At 31.2% G+C, this 15,382-nt stretch overlaps 1 protein-coding gene across 1 annotated transcript in view; it reads left to right on the top strand.

Moving 5' to 3' along the window:
• LOC114268100 (ketose-bisphosphate aldolase class-II family protein) overlaps positions 1–6,189 on the top strand; it is a 46,668-nt gene extending 40,479 nt beyond the window's left edge. Inside the window, exons 31-42 of the mRNA XM_082910186.1 lie at positions 99–146; positions 327–468; positions 2,073–2,170; positions 2,648–2,792; positions 2,884–2,972; positions 3,044–3,154; positions 3,619–3,693; positions 4,218–4,283; positions 4,403–4,591; positions 4,684–4,794; positions 5,255–5,335; positions 5,820–6,189. Coding sequence (XP_082766312.1) covers positions 99–146; positions 327–468; positions 2,073–2,170; positions 2,648–2,792; positions 2,884–2,972; positions 3,044–3,154; positions 3,619–3,693; positions 4,218–4,283; positions 4,403–4,591; positions 4,684–4,794; positions 5,255–5,335; positions 5,820–6,002 — 1,338 coding nt within the window. The 3' untranslated portion in view covers positions 6,003–6,189. The remainder of the gene's footprint in view (positions 1–98; positions 147–326; positions 469–2,072; positions 2,171–2,647; positions 2,793–2,883; positions 2,973–3,043; positions 3,155–3,618; positions 3,694–4,217; positions 4,284–4,402; positions 4,592–4,683; positions 4,795–5,254; positions 5,336–5,819) is intronic.
• The last annotated feature ends 9,193 nt before the right edge of the window (positions 6,190–15,382 follow it).

Here is a 15,382-nt window from a genome sequence, read left to right as displayed (position 1 = left end):
AAGTCAGTGATTTCTATAAATTTTCTGCTTTTTCTTCTCCTCTAATATTCTTGATATTCTGTATTATAGCTCATTACTAAAAATTTTGTAATCCACAGGTTGAAGAACTTAAATCGAAATGTGGTCACATGTTAAGAACTATTGAGGTGATTCAAATGCTAAATGTCCTTTCTTATTTGGGATATTGGTATTCTTATGAATCTTTTCATGAAACAAGATAAGAGATTGACATGAACCGGCTTATATTTTTTCAGATCGATTATTTATCATTTTCCAATTGATTGTTGAAATAAGGGATAATAATTTTCCCTTCCTATTGTGAATAGATTTCTGTTGATAAACTTGCCATGAAGTCAATAGAAGAGAGGGAGGAGGAAATCAATCGAACAGCTGAGATGGCAAATGTTTTCCTCAAAGCTTGCAAGGATACTCTAATAATGACAAGCAGAGAGCTTATCACAGGAAAAAGTAAGTCTCCTCATATCTTATCCATTAATTTTTATCTAACACTAACCCATGCATAATATTTTGACATAAAATAATTATGATTCTAATGCAATCCATATGCAAATTAAGATCAAATTGAGAGAGAAAAGACAAATGCCCCAATTAGGGGTAAAACAACTAAGGGATAGAGAGAGAAACCAACTTTTACTCCAATCACAATGTATATTCTTTTAATCCAAAAAAACCAAGTACAGTGGGTGTTACATCGCCTATTTATACACTACAACTAATAAGCCATTTAATAGACACTTAATCTATCTATTCTACTACATCAGGTTCCTATTCCACTTAAACTTCCACGATGTAAAGTATGTTTACATTACAAAGCCAAAAACGCCCTAGCTTCAAATTTTTGTAACCCATACATATTCCACCTCATAGTATCTCCTTACCTAATCTAATCCTGTCAAACTATACAATAGTGAGGAAAACCTCCACCTTGTTAATCTTCCAATCCTGTATAGCATGCCTAAAGGACACATCCCAACAGATTACGTTTTTAGTTTCGTCAGCTGCTCATGAGAAAATTGTTAATAGCTAATTGGATTGTGTACTATGGCTAATTGATGTTCTATCTGAAAGGACGATGCAGAATCGGTTGACACCTCATTCATTGTAGGGTGGCCAATGATATGTGCGCTTTGGTTTTTTCATTATTTTGTGTCCATTAGGTGTTCATGAGGAAGGTGACAGCTTTTGGATTGTTAGAGTGGAGTGTTTGAAAGAGCAGTAGGAATGCTTGGAAAGTGGATTTGCTAGATTAAATGTGCATAATATGGGTAGAAAGGAATCAATGCTCTTTTTTATAGGATGGGCTCCGGGACTAATAACCGAACTGTCGAGGATTTTTTGGATTTTATAGGGACTAGATGAATGTATAGCTGTTTTTGTTCTCTTTAGGTGTACTTACAGATGTATACATGTTGCATCCCCTAAGATGTCTTTCGATAAATTTTACGGATCAGAAAGAAAATTGAAGGATAACTGCTAATTGTCTTGAACATAAATAACAAATGCCGCGAATAGTTCTAGTCTATGTTACCAGAAAACGCTAATACTCTAGCGAATTACGTATTGATACGCACGTTCCGAAACATGGTACACTTCCGTTGCAAAACGGTAAATTTAGTTATCCAAAGCGATCCCAAAAGTTTTTTTTCAATAAATGTCCTTAAATGTTATCTTAGGAGGAAAAAAATCAAATATAATGAACTAAAATCTAAGGTGAGTTAAGTTTTGACAAGACAAAAAATCTTTTTTTGATTCAAGACGACAAAAAATCAAAAAATGGGTCGTAATGTTCATAGAAAATATTACATTTTATTAGATGCCTAAGAGTTAAAAAAATTACTCTAGAAGTACCTTAAATTCTTAAGTATAATATATACAAGTCTACCCTTATCGTATCATATTTTAGAGCATGTGGCGTATCACGTTCCCGTTCCCGTTCCCGTTCCATGTACCAGAACGATCCACGTTCCATGTAACATAGGTTCAAGTACATGGTTGTTTTGGTACAAAAACTTTTCTTTTTCTAAAATGGCTTTCTATTTTCCATCTGACAGCTCCTGCTGAGAGTTTGGAGATCAATTTCAAGGTGAGCTCTGCACTGGTGGAAATAGTTAGGAAGATAACTACAAGCCCTCGCTATATTCTTGCAAAGGTACTTATTTGTTGACATGCTGTGACTCATTTCTCTCTCTCTCTCTCTCTCTCTCTCTCTCTCTCTCTCTCTCTCTCTTTTTCCATGACTTGAAGAGGATAAGAGTGATAATTTGTAGTGTTCTATTACTTACTCTCTTAGTTAATTCAGTAAAAAAATCTTGGAAGCCAAACTTTTCTGATCAGCACATGACATGCTTAAGAATAAAACCCTCTCCTTCACAATGCTTCCAACAGAGTTGGCATCAAAGCTCATAATTGTAACACAATGCTTCCATATATTGCACAGATGTTCTTAATTGCAACAGAAAACAAAAGCAAGCGCTTATAGTTTCAAATATGAACCTTTCTCATGCTTTTTTGATTATTTATCTAATGTGAAGAAATAACTATGTAAATTATTTTGTTGACTAAAGAGAAAAAGAAAAGAACAAAAACAAATATACACTCAGGTTGACCATCATTTAATTTTTCTTAGGGTGGAATCACCTCATCAGACCTTGCTACAAAAGCTCTAGAAGCAAAACGTGCCAAAATAGTTGGACAAGCCTTGGCAGGCGTTCCATTGTGGCAGCTAGGTCCTGAAAGTAGACATCCAGGAGTTCCATATATTGTTTTCCCCGGTAAGTTCCAGTGTCTATATAATTTTTTATCTTCAATTTTCAGCAGAAATCTGTTTTTGGATGTGTAACTTATAAAAAGCACTTTTCTTAGGGAATGTTGGTGATAGTAATGCTCTGGCAGAAGTGGTGAAATCTTGGGCTCGTCCAGTCAGACTTTCGTCAACTAAGGAGTTGCTTCTTGTGAGTGACCTCTAAACCAAAATTTTGATAATCGACTTTTATTCAGATACTGACTATCATTGTATGTAAAGAATGCAGAAAAAGGTGGATACGCAGTTGGAGCATTCAATGTTTACAACCTGGAAGGAGTTGAGGCAGTTGTTGCTGCGGCAGAGGAAGAACGAAGTCCTGCTATATTACAGGTTCGAAGCAGTCGGTTCATATCTTTAAAACTTGGTCTGAGCCCACATCTCATGCAAAACCGTCTAGTAATATGTTGAGCTGTGACTTGAATTCCGGCTAGTCATCTGCAAGAAAAATTTGAAAGTTTACCGCATCACACAAAATCTGAATTGTTTCATTTATTTATTTATTCTTTTTTTTTTTTTTGGTAATTTTTATTCCAAATAATGTGATGCTGCTATAATGGGGATATGCCTAAATGCCAATTCACCAACAATTTGGTTCGTGTGATAGATACCATGTTTGCAGTATATTAAATGTTATCTAATACTTGAGGAGAGCAATTTGCATTCTTCCCTTTCTTATGCAAAATATAATACTCTTCTCTTGATCACTAGAAGTGAAGGAACTAGGTCCATTTATTTTCAAAATGCATTTGTTGGATATTGCAGCAAATTTAACGAGAATTCTACGTATTTCCCAGATCCATCCTAGTGCCTTCAAGCAAGGAGGAATTCCCTTGGTTGCATGTTGCATCTCTGCTGCAGAACAAGCCAGTGTAAGTGGCATTGGATAATATTTAAATTTTAACAATGATACGTTTATATCTATTTTATGTTAGGCATGAATCAGGCTGGTTTCATCTTGCTATTGGCCGAGTGATATTGATCCAAGTTGAACTTGGAGCAAATTATAATTCTCAAGGGGGTAAAGTGAATTTTGCCCAACAAAAAAAATCAAAATTAGTTCTATTGTGTAAATTATGTACCTCATATTATGTTGTGTTATTATGTCATACCTGGAATTTTATTTTCATTCATTAGTTGTTGATCACATTAATTGTTCAATCTGTGAAGTCCCATGCTTCTACATTAAAGCAGTAGTTTATGTCAATGAAGTTTGTGTGATTCAACCACTGTTGATCAATCTATCAATGAAGTTCTGTCCCATGCTTCTACATTAATTGTTCAATCTTTGAGTTCTGGATTATAATTGATTTAACACTCAAGGTAGATCTTTCATTAACTAGGTCTATGTGCAAGTTAATCTTTTGAAAATTAAATACATGTGCACTTGCAACAGGTTCCAATCACCGTTCATTTTGATCATGGAGATTCCAAGCAAGAATTGATGCAGGTTCTTGAGTTGGTAAGTTGGCTTGTTGATTTGTAGTGAAGGCATATGCTTTATGTTCAGTATACGACACAATTTGGTGTTAAACAGTAATTTACTAATCACATTGTATTTTTCAATTTAAAATTTTCCAGGGATTTGATTCAGTAATGGTAGATGGTTCACACCTACCCTTCAAGGACAATATTTCATACACAAAATTCATTTCATTCTTGGCACACAATAAAAATATGATGGTGGAGGCTGAATTAGGGAGATTATCGGGAACTGAGGATGAGTTGACTGTTGAAGACTACAAAGCTAGACTGACTGATGCTAATCTGGTCCTTTAATTTTCCTTTCTCAGCTGGTTAAAGATTTTTGTTGTTTGATTTTTTTCCCAGCATCCTTACATATGGCTCTATATGAATTTCAGGCTCAAGAATTCATTGACACCACCGGTATAGATGCTTTGGCAGTGTGTATTGGAAATGTCCATGGAAAATACCCTGCAACTGGCCCAAATCTCAGACTTGATTTGCTGAAGGTGAAGTGTAGTTATCAATTGCGTGATTTTGAGTTATTGCATTAGGGTGTTAATTTATATGCACAAAAAGTTCACCTCTATTATTGATAGACAACATTTGACAGAGCTGCTTATTCTCCCATGTTGAATTTTTGGTATTTTCATTGACACCATGTTTACATTGTGCTTTATTATACCCGTGTTTTCATATTTAATTTAATTTATTATTATTATTTTTTATAATTTGGTTTAACATGTTATTTATAATATCTGAAATATGTTGGTTAACTATATAGTCACAAGCTCATTGATGGAGTCCCTCATGAAGATGCACCGTTTTTGACATTTGCAATGGGATATTGTCTTTTTTCTTCAAAAAAAATTGCTTTAAAAATATATATATATAAAAAAAAGAACTCATTTTCAATGAAACCCATATTCATATTATCTTCTTCTAATACCAGAACATGCTTTTGTCCAGGATCTGTATGCCTTGTGTTCAAAGAAAGGAGTTTGTCTTGTGCTTCATGGAGCTTCTGGATTGTCCAGGGAACTTATCAAGGTGCACCAATTCATACACTGGTTTATTAAATTTTGACTGTAATTGATTTTTCACAAGTTTCCAATTCTGTTTGTTTCGACGGAAAATATTTTTCTCATTTTCTGACATTTGGTATGGTGGAAAATGAAAGTCAATAGAAAGCAATCACAAAAAATAATTTTCACTTCTAAAAGGTGAAAAACTTTTTTGATTAAACTTTTACCAAACGTAACCACACTACCATTGTTGTCACCACGTCCACCATTACGTTACCACCACCCACCTCCACCACTAATACAACATTAGTTTCAAGATCGCAAACAAATATAGAAAAATATATTTTTGAAAAAAAAACATTTCCATTCTACCGAAACAAATGAAGCGTTAAATTAAACTCTGAGGTATTTTCATGCGTATATGGATTAGACTCAAGGCTGGCCGAAACGAACATTGATGATTGGATTTGAGGCATATATCTATTTCACCTTTTGACTGCTTTGAACAGGAATGCATAGAGCAGGGTGTGAGAAAGTTCAACGTAAACACTGAGGTGCGAAAGGCTTACATGGACTCAATTGGCCGCCCCCAGAAAGATCTCATCCATGTTATGGCGTCCGCAAAGGAAGCCATGAAAGGTGTGGTCGCGGAGAAGATGCGTCTGTTTGGCTCATCTGGAAAAGCATGCTAAAAGCTCCTAGCTATTCCTTATCTGGCAAGTCTATTCATTAAAATTGTCATTTTTGAATGCAATTTGAAACAATGGGGAAGCAACTACCCTCCTATCTGTTGTAGTATTATACTTGCCATGTGGAATATTGTGTGTGGCATAAATATGACTATCCATTGCATTATAAATCTATACAATTGATTTTTCATTTTTTTTGGTTTCAAGTCTTGGGGCCACCACTTTGTGCATTATGCTAAAGGTTAGGTGTGTACTCAATCTTTCCCCTCCCAAACACACATTAATGTGTACTAATTGGGCGTTGCTTTTTTACTTCCCATTTCTTGTGGCATAATTGACTTGCTTCTTCACTGCTTCTATTGTTTATAAATCTATACAATTGATCTTTCATTTTTTACTTCCCATCTCTTGTGGCATAATTGACTTGCTTCTTCACTGCTTCTATTGTTTTACTTTTTCTTGTTTTTTTTGGTCCCTCCTGTATTGCTTGGGAAATCTTTTCTTTCTTTCTTTTATAATGTTGGTTGGGCAAGCAAGGTTTTGAATGAGGTTTTGTAGTTTCTTTTTTGTTATGATCTTGTTGGCGTATTTCGTCTTTCTAAGGATACGAAAGTAAATTTGAGGTGTAAACTTCATCTGTTTGGATAAAAAATATTTTCTACATTTTTTGATATTTGGTACAATTGAAAATAAAAGTCAATAGAAAATATTTTTCATGATCAACAGAAAATAAGCCTATATGAGCAGAAAATATTTTTTACTTTTAAAAAGCGAAAAACGTTTTTCGGATTAAAATCTTATCAATATTACTACACTACCACTGTCATTCTCACCTCTACTATCACACCACCAGCATCACAACCATTGCCACCATCACCGTCACTATCACTGCCACTGTCGCCCAACCACCATGCTTATCACCTACATCTTCACTTTCGTTTCACCGTCACCAAACATAAAAAAAATAATTTTTTTCTAAAAAATGTTTTCTGAAAAAAAAAATTATATCTAAATAAATGGAGAAATTTACAATGTGCACCTTTTCAAATGCTGCATATTGTAAAAAAATTATGATTTTTTATGATGAACGTTATGATTGTTTGTCATGTGTGTTATGACATTTTGTAATAAAGTTATGAATAATGAATTTATAATGTGCACTCAAAAGTTAAGATTGATAATATTATGACATTTTGTGATTTTTGTTACGACATTTTGAGATTTTATTATGACATTTTTTAGTAAAAAAAAAGTTATGATTTTTGTAGTGAAAAAATTATGACAATTTAGGTTTAAGTTATAAAATTTTATGAAAAAATTATAAAAGACATACCATATGTACCTTTTTAAGGGGCACATTGCAACATCTCCCAAATAAATGGAGCGGTAATTCAAGTCACATAAACCAACAAATGTGTTTATAAGTTTTTTTTTTTTTTTTACTCAATCAACATTGAAGAGGAGTTTAAGGAGAAAACTGAATACGAATGGTTAAAGTAAAATAAACAGCTGTAGTTGATTGAAATAGTAATTCAATTACAAGAGGGAAGTTATACTTTATTGGTACTCTTGATTTTCCGAATGACGATAAATTTATAGGTGAAGTGATATATAAATTAAAATTTTATATAAAATGATATAGTTTAATATAGACTCCTCGTTTTAAAACAAATGAAAAATTTACATCTCAGGCTCTCCAAAAATTAATTACTTCATGAAAAAATATAAGATTTTACTTTTTAATATTTATGATGTTTTCCACTAATTTGAAAATAATTTTCCCAACCTCCACTTGTCTGGAATTACCCCAAAACAAATCACCTTTATATATAAAAAAAAAAAAAAAAAAAATTGTCATATCAAATTATGGTTTTTTTTTTTTTTTTTGGTATGAATTTCATATTCATATATAAATAAAGTTTTGGTTTACAACTACGAGCATTTGAATCTACTTGTACTACTTGCTACTGGAATTTCTATTCTTCCCCATCTTTGATTAACGCTTCATAGATAGTTTGGTTTCATTTGCAAATCAATTTTTTTAAAATAAAAAATTAATTTAATAAAAATAAACACACCAACGCTTAAAGCTTGTTTGGTTATTTCTATTTTTTTTTTTTTTGCTTTTAGTGATTTTTTTAAATATTTTACATAATTTGTTTTTTGATACATCTAACTTAAATACACTTAAAAAGTATAATATTTATGAATTTTAAAAAAATAACAAAAATTTAAGCATTTTTGTATTTTGTTATATTCAATGTATTTTTGAAAGATTTTGTACAAATTTTATATTTTAAAATATATCAAGATTAAATAGATCTAAAAAGTAAAAAAAAAAAATGATTAAAATATTTTAAAAAATCACTAAAAATAAAAACATACTAATTGAAAACTTAAAAAATTATTTTTGAAATTTCCAAACCAAACACTGATGTCTTTCTAAAAAAAAATATATATTTTATCTATTTTTTTTTAAATTAAATTTTTGACACAATAAATTTAAAAAGTAATTTTGGTAAAGGAGTTTTTTTAGTCAATCTCATTCTTAATTCGTATGTTTCATCTAACTCATATTATTTTTGAATATTTCATTAGGTCTTATTTGGTGTATATGACCAAATCACCCTTTTAACTTTCTACGCTTGTTTCTTTTTTAAAATTAATACATAATAATAAAATAACAACAATTTCTTATTTCATGGAGAAAATCTCTCATCATTCTAGGGAAAATCAGTTCATTCTATGGAGAAAATCTCTCCATTATTCCATGGAGAAAACTCTACTTCATTCTAGGGGGAAAAAATCTCATTCTTATTCCATTGAATTTTTATCTCACATGTTTAAAATCCTAAATTGTCTACCTTTTAAAAATCTTTCGCTAAATGTTGATATGAGCTTTCACATTACAAAGTAATATCTCCTTATGAAACCATTCACACACTCAATGCTACATGAATGTGTGAACATTAACATTGGATTAGATGCGACTACCTATTTGTATTATAGAATTAACGTGAACATTTATATCTCTATGTATACATTATGTTTGGGTTAATATGACTACTGATAGGTTTTGTTTGGCATAAATTAAATAAGTAAACTTATTTAGGTTATATCACATATCTACTTATCTACTTATCTTTTCGTAAAAAATTAAAAATTACACTTATTTGGATCATCTCAAATAACTCCTTACCTTTGAAAAAATAAAACACATACTAAAGTATAATGTAAATGTTCACAATAAAACATCAAACATGCAACTAACCTTTAAAAAAATAAAACTCATGTCAAAATACAATGTAAATATGCACAGTTTATAATTAACTTACAATTATTCTTAAAAAACTATACTCATACTAGTGTGAACATTCACACTTCAACGTGAAAATTAAAACAAAATTGAAAAATGTTTAATAGTAACAAAAATGATTATTCAATTAATAAGTATAGTAACAAAAAAAAAAAAAAACATACAATTAACTTTCGAACAAATAAAATTCATACAAAAATACAATCTGAATATTCATAATTTACAATTAACATACAATTAGTCTTAAAAAAAAACTAAACTTATAACGATGTGAATATTCACACTGCAATGTGAAAATATAAGGGTAAACTACCAATAGGTCCTAATAGTTGAACTTAATTCCCATCAAGTCTTATTGAAAATAAGTCTTAATAAAATTGTCGCTAAAAATAATTTTTTTGTGACAATTTTTTGTATATGTCACTAAAAATTGACAATTAGTGACTTTTTTTGTCATGATTTTTACAAATTGTCGCTAAAACTTACAATTAGTGACTTTTTTTATGACAAATTTTTCCCATAGGATCTATTTGACAATAAATTCATTGATTAGGACCTATACGTAAGTACCCCAAAATATAAAATAAAATTTAAAAAAGTAAAAATTAACTATTTCAATTGTTCAATAACAACAAAAATGATTGTTTAACCAAAACGCATAATAACAATCCCATTGAGGCAAAAAGCTTAATGATGAAGGAAGTGAATCCTTACAAAAAATATATATATATATATTAAAATGTTTTTTGAATTGAGTTTTTTGTTTTTCGTATTTTTTTGGTAAATATTTTTAAAATTTTAAATATTTTTTTTCTTACTTTTTTAGATGCACCTTACTTAAATGTATCTAAAAAATAAAATATTTGTGAAAAAATATTTTAAAAAATTAATAAATACACAAAACTATGAAAAAATATACTAATTTTTTGTTTTTTTTTAAGGGGTATTTTTTTTAAGGTCCCTGATATTATAATTTTACAGTATAAAGGACATCAAATATTTTCATGATGTCTAAGGTCCCTCAATATCAATCCAGAGAAAATTGATCAGAGAAATTTTCCTTAGCCTTTCATGGACTCTAGAGAAATTTCAAATTTCTCTGCCGTGGGTTTGATCCTCCACCATTGTTGCTACTATTGTTACCATCTCCACTGCCACTCGACTCCGGAGACCCAAATGCCCCAACTGTGGCACAAGTCTTTAAGTAGGAATGCTTCCCTATATTAAAACTATGAAGCTTTTTATCAGATTCCAAATCAAATTTCCAGAGAAAATTCTATCCATAAAATTTCTCTGGACATCACAGAGAAAATTTCAAATTTCTCTGAACAAATCACATAAAAAATTTCAGAAAAAATTTCAAAATTCTATCCACTATAGAACCAATCGATTTTGCGGTGACTTGGATACATATTCACAGAGAAAATCCCATCACCAGAGAATTTCTCTGGATTTAAAACCAGAGAAATTTTCTGCATCACCAAAAAAAAAAAAAAAAAACAACCCAGAGAAATTCTGTTTTTGGTCTTTGAAATTTCTCTGGACACTTCAACCTAGAGAAATTCAATTGGGTTGATCCAGAGAAATTATCTGGTTTGTCTTGATAATTTCTTATTCTTATTTGCTAGTGTCCTAATTTTTGCAAAGATAGTCAAGGAAATACTAAAAGAACGCCCTGATTTCGCCTCGAAAACAGACAGCCATGGATGTTCACCATTGCACCTAGCTTGCAGCAAAGGTCACCTTGAGACAACCAGAGAACTCCTCAGATCTCTCTTCTTTACAGGACCATGAAGGTTGAACTCCCTTCCACTAGGCAGACATCAAAGGTCGAGTTAACAATGTCGACGAAATACTCTCCATGAGCCTTGAATCTGCTGAGATGGTTGAACTAGTGCTCTGCTGGATATGGATGTGGATCTGTGGTCTCCACTTATAGATAGTGCATCCTGAACAGATTGTCTTTTCTCAAAGCTCTAATTGTGGAAGACTTCTCACCATGCTGCGATTCATCAAGATTCGCAACTTCTTGTATTCATGGCGGCGGCGTATGGTTTCAGAAGAGAAAGGAGTGTTGTTCCGATCATCTTCATTTTCTCTCTCTAGAAAGCTCTAGGTTTCTCTCTCTATATGTATGTATGTAAGTACATGCCTGTGTGGTTGTGGATAAGAATAGCGGTGGGTTTGACTGAAATTTGTCTGATATATCTTTAGGACCTTAGACATCAAAAAATAATTTTGTGGACCTCTTCCATTACGAAAAGTGGGAGAGGGACCCTAGATCGATTTTCCCTTTTTTTAATGTATTTTTGGTATTTAGTGAATTTTTAAAAGATTTTTTCAAGAAAATTATACTTTTTAAGTGTATTTATGTTAAGTGTGTCTAAAAATTAAAAAATTGCTTAAAATATTTAAAAAATTAGGAAAAATAAAAAAATACGAAAAATAAAAAAGCAAAATTTTCTGAAAAATATTTTCAAAAAACTAGAAACAAACATAGTGAATCTTCTATATTTATATACAGTATTTTATATATACCATAAATGAAATATATCTAATAATAATTTTCTATGTTAGATATAGGAAAATTTACCTATAAATCCCATATTAAGGAATGATGATCCGTTTAGTCTCAAAGATTTTTTTATAGACCAATTAATTCCATTGATTTCAGAAAGGTGGATTTAATAAGATACATAATCTATGAGAATCAAATTTGGGATGATTTTTTTATATAAGAATCTTTTTGTTTGGAAAACCTTTTAAAAGAAATACAAAAATAACTTGAAATATGGAATTCTTCAAAAATTCTAAAAAAATGTGGGATTCTTCAAACATTTCAAAAGGAGTACAAAAACTCCTTAGTAAGTTTTGAGCAAATGTATAATTTCAAACTGTAATACTCCAATATAACACTCAAGCATAACATTCTAAAAAAATTTCTTAGTGTGCTTTTTTTCAAATGAAACACTCTAATATAAAACTAAAAAAAAAAAACTATTTAGTATAACACACAAAAAACTCCTTAGTATATTTTTTTTTTTCAAATATAACACTCCAAGATAACGTTAAAAAAAATGATGTGGGATTTTTCAAACCATTCCAAAAGGAGTATAAATTTTTTTTAGTAAGTTTTGGATAAATGTATAATTTCAAAATGTTAGTGTTGCATTAAGGAAAAGTACACTAATGAGCTTTTTAGTATTTTTGTATGCGTTACATTGTATTGTTACGTTTGGGATTATATTGATTGGAGAGTTACATTTGGAAAAAAAAATATACTAAGAAACTTTTTTGTGTGTTACATTGGAGTGTTACGTTTGGGATTACATTGATTGGAGAGTTATGTTTAGAAAAAAAAATACATTAAGAAGCTTTTTTGTGTGTTACATTAGAGTGTTACGTTTGGAAAAAATACATTAAGCAATTTTTTTAGAGTGTTACGTTGGTACGTTTGACAATAATATAATAAGAAATTTTTTAATGTGTTATATTAGAGTGTTACATTATTGAAGTGTTACATTGGAATGTTACATTTTTTGTTTGTAATGTGGGATTTGTTCTAGAATGAGGAAAAATCCAAAACCTCGTGGATTGCCCAAATGTGTAATTTCACATTTAGAGAAATCTACTTTTATCCCTCAAAAATTAAATTTAAACGTGTAAGTAACTACCATTTTATATAATTTTCACTTTAATGAGACTTTTCGATCCATACCAAAAAAAAAAAAAAAAAACTAAACAATTCACAAAATCATATTTTGAGATTTATTAATATTTTACCTTTAGATATATGGTATGATATATATATATATATATATATATACACACACTAGTGTATGCCCATGCCAAATAATAATAAGATCAAAATGTAATCAAATATAAAATTATTGGGTTAAAAGGTAATTTATCCCATTTGTTGCTAAAAATTTGAAGTCAAAATATGAATAAAGGTCTGGTTAGTTTTGAGAAGATTTTTTTTTTTTTATAAAAAACTGGAAAATATTTTTAGTTGTATATTTTGAAAATAGACATTTCCCAATCAACTATTTAAAGTACGACAAGTAACATAATCATAAACATTTCATTTTTATTAACAAATTTTATGACTCTAAAGTATAAACTTCATATCAATGCAAACATTAAAAATAAAAGCACCCTTGTTAAGCAAGTTAATAAAAAACTGTAAACACAAAACAAAACATACAAACCAAGGTATTGTTCATTTGTTAACACTCTGTAATCCAAAAAAAATTACACCAAACAACGCATACCAGCTAGTATTCTGCAATTCAAAAAAAATCAAATTAAAATTAAATACCAACCAATGCACACTAGCTATTACTCTGCAATCTAAGAAAATTAAAATTGAAATGCACACCAACTAGTGCTCTGCAATCTAAAAAAATTAATTTAAATACCAAGCAATGTACACCTGTTAGTGCTACTGTTACAAATCACATTGTAATAGTTATTTACAAATTATAAACTTGAAACTACGTGAGAAAAATATAGGAAAGAAAATAATAATTTAACTTGCTTACAAACAATGTGACATGAGAAAAATGTACTCCCAACATAATCTGACATCAACCAAAAACCTACAAATGTTATGCAAACTTTCAGATATAACTAATTAAGTTGAGAAACAACTAATATACCTAGGCAATTCAATATAAAGCTAGACATTGGGTCATTGAGTAATCAATAATATTTTTTGATTAATACTGTACGGGGGGAAAATATTCGGTACCGCTCGTATTCCTTGCGTCCAAGCTCCGCTTCGATCCGATTAACTTGCGAGCACAACGGCGGTGAGCTACTCGGCGGTGTGTTGCTGGAAAACCCCTCCAACGGTCAAGTTAGTACACACTCAGAGATAGAGAGAGAGAGGAAGAGAGTTTCTCCCACCAGATGAAGTTCCATCCCTAGCATGGGAGGCGTAGTCGCGTTTACATACCTTCTGCGCGTGCCTCTGCGTCCATTCGTCTTTTGACGCATGGACCTGCTCCCCTATCCTACTTTCCCACGTGTCAGCGCAAATACAGCTAAACACCACCTAACCAAACTGCCAAACGGCGTTGGCGCGAATGAACAGCCCCGGCAGCGCTGCCCCATCTTCCTACGACCGTATTACTTCCGGGACATGCAATGCTCCGAGCCGAGCTCCGTTATGACCGAGCTGCGGAGGATCTTGCACGCCGATCTCAACGAGCAAACAACGCGAACCGGGCTAGCAGAGAAGGTATCCCTGCCAAATCGGACCTGGGCTTTAACCAAGCGCACTGCACCTGGATTGTCCCAGCCCAGCTCGGCCTAAACATGTTCGGACCAATTTTAGCCCGGTCATTACCACGACCCAAAGCCAGATTATGAAATCTCCCTCACAAATACTATCACTTGTACATTTTTTGAGCAATACTAAATCACTTGTACATTTTTTGAGCAATACTAAATCACTTGTACATCCATGAAAAATACTAAATCACTTGTACGAAAAGTAGTAACCTTACAAAAATTAGCAACCATACATAGCAGTCAAATGTTTTTTTCCAAATCACTTGTACATCTTTTGAGAATTTAAAACCAATAGGAAAAAGTCAACTCATCTCTCCATTTTTCAAAGTAAAACCATTGATAGCAAAATTGATAATAAAATCTAAAAATTAATGAGAAAATTGCAAATCAATGGTAAAGCTCGTCAACTTTAATAATTTAAGTGACAAAGTTTCCCATGATTTTGCAATTTTTTTTGGTCTTACCACTAATTTGCAATTTTTCCAAAATTAATTTCAGTAATTAAGTGTCACGGATAAAAAATACTTAATGGGTTACAATCAAGATGCGAATAAATAAAAATATAAAAAAAAATGACTTACCCTGTAATTTTCGTAAGCAATCTTGGTGGAAATTCTACAAAGATACTAAGATCTTTTTATCCCTAATCAAGCACGGGTCATTCGCTATTTTAATTCATTTTCATATATGACAATTAGCGAATGACTTGTGCCTAAAAACATTCCAAAAGGAAAGGAAAAAAAAAATCTAAGCATGCTTTCTATTAATT

Source organism: Camellia sinensis, chromosome 15, assembly GCF_055761805.1.
Source record: "Camellia sinensis isolate YWXY chromosome 15, ASM5576180v1, whole genome shotgun sequence".
NCBI classification, from domain to species: Eukaryota; Viridiplantae; Streptophyta; class Magnoliopsida; order Ericales; family Theaceae; genus Camellia; species Camellia sinensis.
The sequence above is the reverse complement of the archived record's forward strand: the minus strand, read 5'-3'. Positions and strand labels throughout refer to the sequence as shown.